Source organism: Tachysurus fulvidraco, chromosome 5 (assembly GCF_022655615.1).
Source record: "Tachysurus fulvidraco isolate hzauxx_2018 chromosome 5, HZAU_PFXX_2.0, whole genome shotgun sequence".
In the NCBI taxonomy this organism is placed as follows: domain Eukaryota; kingdom Metazoa; phylum Chordata; class Actinopteri; order Siluriformes; family Bagridae; genus Tachysurus; species Tachysurus fulvidraco.
This window is the reverse complement of record NC_062522.1, coordinates 17,156,873-17,162,872: the sequence shown is the minus strand read 5'-3', so window position 1 is coordinate 17,162,872 and position 6,000 is coordinate 17,156,873. Positions and strand designations below refer to the sequence as shown.

The 6,000-nt window shown below is 41.8% G+C and overlaps 1 protein-coding gene across 1 annotated transcript in view; it reads right to left on the bottom strand.

Annotated features, from left to right (window-relative positions):
- plxna1b (plexin A1b) overlaps positions 1-6,000 on the bottom strand; it is a 199,802-nt gene that overhangs the window by 162,757 nt on the left and 31,045 nt on the right. Inside the window, exon 2 of the mRNA XM_027147335.2 lies at positions 2,296-3,703. Coding sequence (XP_027003136.1) covers positions 2,296-3,450 — 1,155 coding nt within the window. The 5' untranslated portion in view covers positions 3,451-3,703. The remainder of the gene's footprint in view (positions 1-2,295; positions 3,704-6,000) is intronic.

Sequence of the window (6,000 nt, the reverse complement as noted above, 5' to 3'; positions counted from 1 at the left end):
GAGCGAAAAAGAGAGCAAGAGAAAGAGAGAGAGAGAGAACCACTTTTACAGTGGGCAGGAGCAGGATTTTTATTTTTGATCTTTTTTGTTTCTTACACCCACTGCTCCATTTTGTTGTCAAGCCTAAATAGATATATTTTAAAATGCCTTCAAGTATCGTGATTTTTTTTTTTGCACCCTACTGCCCACCCCTACTTAATAACCTCTGAAATTTATTGTGACAAAGTGTCCAACACAAGTTATTTCCCTGAAGCCCAACAAAACCTTCTGAAAGACTGCAAATTCACAGAAATGAAATGAACCTAGAATTTCCAAGCGCAAGAAGAAGAAAAAAGGATCACATGAAATTCAGAATGCTGAGTTAAACCTCAGAGAGCGAGAGAGAGAGAGAGAGAGAGAGAGAGAGAGAGAGAGAGAGAGAGAGAGAGAGAGAGAGAGAGAGAGAGAGAGAGAGAGAGAGAGAAAAGGGGGGTAGGAGGGGTAGGGTGAGTATAGAGAAAAAGAGATTAAGAGGGTGAATGAAAGAGAAGACGACAACCAAGCCTGGTCCCTGAGGACTCTGATGGCAGAGAAGACGAGATCAAGATCCTCTAAATGAATTAAGTGAGTGAGCAAGGGAGCAAAAGAGAAAGAGTGACTGGAGAAATCTAGTCAGCTGAACTAATGATGTTTCTTGTCTGACTGAATAATGAAAGCTGAGAGAAACAGAGGATGCGCTAGTGAAAGCCTACACAGCCTGGGTTTATCCTACAAGCGTCTTAACTACAAAATCTACCCCCAAGTCTCCTTAACAAAAGCAGTACTGTACACGAGTGCCTTTCAACTTTCGCTGACACACACGGATACAGACTAAGAAAAAAAAAAGAGGTCGATGAAATAAAAGCATTTGAAATGTAATAAAATAACACAAAAAACGATCAAAGACGAGGTGTCGGGATGGGAAGAAGGAAACCTTACAGTGTTCTATTCCTCTTATACCAACAACTCACTTGGAATCGCTTTAAGGATTAGAAAAGTAAATGTTATATTTTCATCTGTGTGCATCAAATTACTGCTGCAGAACATCTGTGGGAACAAGTTAGTTCCTGCGATCGCTTACATCAAATAATATATAAACAATCACTTCCTCATCAGCATCTCTTTGTTCCCTACTACAATAAGGTTAAAATAAAAATACAATCAGGTTACTATGAAATTAACAAATAAAGCTATCTATGTAATGTGTGTGTATCAACTGTTGTAATGTAACGGAGTACAAATACTTATACATGTATGTATGTATAGATAGATAGATAGATAGATAGATAGATAGATAGATAGAGAGAGAGAGAGAGAGAGAGAGAGAGAGAGAGAGAGAGAGAGAGAGAGAGAGAAACTGCAAAGACTTTACAGCAGACTATTAAAAAAACACTAACATTTTTGTATGAGGAGTCTCCAGTGTTAAAGAAAACATCTCCTCACAGAAAGCTTCATCAAATCAATAAACACACAAGTATTTTAATCTTTTTACGAGCCGTGTGCGCCATACCAGTCCCCTGGTATGAAACAAACATTAGGATGAATTAATATTAATATAATCCTTTCAGAACAATAAACACCTTCCAACCAATCAAAAGCATGAATTTAACAGAGCTGCAGTACAAAGGAAATGACTATTTAAAGTGAAAATTTCAGCCATTCTTTTCTTGGGTTATCCAATCAATGTCCAACTGATTTCATCTATAGATGAGGAATAGGAGGAGGGTGATATTATATAAAGCTTATTTGTCCAAGTCAGAGACACTGCAGGTCACCCATTTGGACTGAAAGCACTTAAAAAAAAAAATAATTACATTTTTTTCCCCACCCCAGCGCTACAAGCACAATTCAACAGGTGTGAAGGAGAAGGTGCGCGAAACCGGGGAAAAAATGGCTGATCTAAAAAATACTCTGGTTGTACACTGAGTAACTAGAAATAAACAGTCTGTTGTGAGCTCAGCATAATGAGACCCCACGCAGTCGCTTTCAGTAGTCAATAAAACCAACTTAAAATCATGCCTCCTAATTATCAATGCAGGTCTGAGTCATGCTGTTAACTATACAAAGATGTTTTTAAGTAGGCTATATGCAGTCAAAACAGCCAGCACGTGTCAGAAATAGATATGTCTACACAACAGCTGCATACTGAGCTCATGTCAAGATGTTAATGTAGGACAGTTCCTTGGAGAGGAACTACCCACGCATCTATTTATCTCTGTATGCAAATCAATGGTAATACCCCTGCAGTCTTTTTTTCCCATCATAGTGCGGACTTACCGAGTTGATGCATGCGAGTTCCTTGTTCAGTAGCCAAGGCAGAGACAATTTGCCTTCTCCTCTGTAGCAGGACTGGATCCTCTCTTTGATCTTTTCTTTAATGCGTCTCAGTGTGAAGAGGCACAACGCCGACTCTTTTGGAGGTTTGGCCCGGTTTTTCTGGCCCTGAGAAAAGACGGTGAACAGGATGTCCTCGTTCTCAGACACCCCCAGAGAGTTAGCCAACTGTTTGCCTGGCTTGGTCAGGTAGGCGTCCTGAATTAGGCGATATTCCACCCCATCCTTGGTACAACCAATGGGGAACTCGACATAGGAGTAGAACTTTGGGTCGTCGACGCAAAGCCGCACAATTTTGGATGTAAAGAACTGCTCTCCGCTGGCATCTGGCGAGGTCAGTTGGGTGTCCAGCTGCAGAGTAAGGTAGTATACAAACTGCTCGCTGCTGAAGCCGTAGATGTAGTAGATGTCGAAAGCTGGAAATTTGGACAGTGTGTCTGAAGGGATCTTGAGCTGCGAGGAAACAAATTCATCCTGGTAGACAAAGCTGAACATGTCCGCGTTCTCCTCGTTGGCCATTAGCTTGCGGCTTGAGAGGGTAGGGAAGTATTCAGATTTTCCGTCGATAGGCGTGCCGATAAAGAGCTTGCTGAGAGTACCTTCCGAGATGATGACCCCCGACATGGTCCCTGATTCGGCCACGCTGGACAGATAGTGCTCCTTGCGGTGGTGGGGTTCGCCCAGTTTGAAGAGGTCGTCCAAGCGCAAGAACTGGCATATGCCTTGCGAGGCACTTCCGCAGGCGATGAGTCGGTTCTGGCCGTAATCCACCAGCAGCAGCTTGTTGACATTGTTGGATTGAGCCAGATCATGGGGGCAGGACTGGACACTCGGAGGAGGATAGCACTTCTCATTGTCCACAACTGGGCCAGTCATGTGATTCCTCAGCATGGTCAGGTTGCTCGACAGTTTGTAGATCCAGTTAACAGCACCAACATACACCTCACCTGTGGTATTATGAATGGCTAAGTGGGTCAAGCCCCATTCTGATGGGGAGAAGGATTGAAAATGCTCTGTGGCTCTTCCGCAAGGTAAAAGGATGAAGGAGAGGGTAAGCAGCCCAATGAGGGCACAGTGTGCCCCTGGCTGAGACCGCATATCAGCTTTATTCCACACAAGGGATGACTGGGCTCTGCGTCAGTCTCTTATAGACTACCACTGTTCTTTAGATTTTAGATTTGTGTGCGTGTGTTTGTGTGTGTGTGTGTGTGTATATATATATGTATATATAGATCTCCAAACACGACAAGCATGCAGAAATAGTGCTCTTATTGATCCACTGTCCTTTTCTCTCCTCTTCTCAAAGCAGTCATTTAGTTCATCATATGCAACAACTCGACATCCACAGGCCCTGCAAGAGAAGGGGAAAAAACAAAAAACAACACCACATGAGTACAAATAGAACATTTCCTATTGATTATGCATCACACTTGAAGGAGCAGAGAGAAGCAACGACATCATCCATGCTAAATAAATGGTTCAAACTAATGTGGTCCAAGGGGGCGAAACCTTGACAACATTTAATTACCAAGACGGATGGTGAGGAGGTTCAAGATGGATTAGGAGACGCACTGTACATAAACTCATCATCGGATACCACTGCAACAGCAGACACACCGTGGTGCTCTCTTCAATGAATTCATAACACATCCATTATCACAATGTGTCTGAGAGGAGCTTTTTGCAGATTAAGTATTCTCTCTTTCTCCCTGGCTTACACACACACACACACACACACACACACACACACACACACACACACACACAGGTTTTGCTGTAATGTATAAGAAAATAAGCCCTTCTCAGTGATATGGAAGCTTACTTACAAAAGCTATTTCATAACTCCTTCACTCAGCTTCTGCCAATGGCCATCAGGTCAATGACTGAAGATGTTTCTTTTGTGAGATATTTAACTTCATAAGTGTTACAGCATCAAAATGATCATTTGGAAAATCTTTTCATTCTGGCAACCAATGCACTGACAATTATGTAACCAGCATTGCTAATTGTACTTCTGATCAGTTGGACTCCTGATCCCAAGGTTGCAAGTTCAAATCCCAGGTCCGCCAATCCGCCACTGCTGGGCCCTTCATCAAGGCCCTTAGCCCTCAACTGCTCAGTTGTGTAAGTGAGATAAATGTAAGTCGATCTGAATAAGGGTGTCTGCCTAAAATGGCCTAAATATAAAGAAGCAGGAGAATTTCCGAGCAGAGGAACAGCACAGTTTAAACAATGTCTGGCTGGAACACGAATGACTGCTTAATATTAATGCCTTATTGTTCCTATAGTATCAGCTAACACACTGGTGCACATACAGAAGACATTCTACATAATCTAAAACTAATAAAACAAAATATTTTAAACATCGTGGTGGTTTTTTTTTTTTGCAGATTGTATTTAACATTTATGGTTGGAATCTCAGTAGTAACAGCTTAGGAAAAATGCAATCCCAGCATGCCAGAAAAGTCAAGTCTTTAGGAGAGGAGTTTACGCATCACACTCCCCTGGTGTGCGTTACTTTTGTAGAACAGCACTGTTTGTCTTCTGTTATAACTAGAGAAATCGTCTACTCTTTTAAAAGTCAAACAACGTCTGCACTGCATTCATCAGGTGATGTAAAGCCTATCTGGTTTACATTATATTTTACTACTGGAAATGTTGAGCAACAACTTGCCTTTTGGTCAAAACTGCAAATAAATACAGAACACGACATTACAGCCTGTTAGTTGTTAACGTGTAATCATAAACGTGTTGATTTCTCCGTATTAATCCAGATCTAGCAGTAAAATTTATGACTTGTACACTCCTGAACTTGATCAACAAAATCACAGAAAGCACAAAGAGAGACACGCGGCTCGAGTAGAACAGCATTTGACATTATTTTTGAGCCGCTTTAGCTGTGAATTTGATGGTTTGATCCATCTAGGCCATGGAGACTAATCGTTTTTGCATGTCAGAGTGTATAAATGATTCATTAGATTCAGTCTGTATTTTCACGTGCAGCTAAATGCCATGCTTCATATCCTCCATCATATTCAATATCCATGCTAGTGAGCCAAGACTTTTCAGGGTGAGAGGGTCAATGCAGTCTCATTAGATCACCAAGCAAAAAAAAACTGGACATTGTCCAGAGTGTATTTAATCTTTTTACTGAGAGTCCTGCAGGCCATCAAGATTCAATGTTAAGGAATAAAGTGAATAACTTAAGATGTGGGTGGTAAAGTACATCTATAGCAGAAGCTCCAGATACCATTAGATCTGCATCAGAATGACCCAGTGACTGCTGGCAAAGAAAAAACTCTCAAACTGGAGGAAGGGCTAGGGAGTGGAAAAAGGGAAAAGATGACCAATCTGAGTTGAGAGAGAATAGCGAGAGTAGTTAGGAATGTTTTTCTTTCTCGCGCTTCTTTTCTTTTCTTTGCCTGTTTCTTATCTCAGCTGCCTCTTTTCCTTCGCCAGCTGATCGAAGGCCTTCTTATCCGTCCATCATCCCCCAAGGACAAGATGAGGGGAAGTGGCGTCACTCCACACAGCTCCGGCAAAGAGAGAAACGAGTGATGGCATTTATCTGACCGAAAATGCAGACAACACCGAGTCATTAAAGTACATTACAATAGCGTTTTAGAGAAAGCTGCAAGCTCGTAAGAT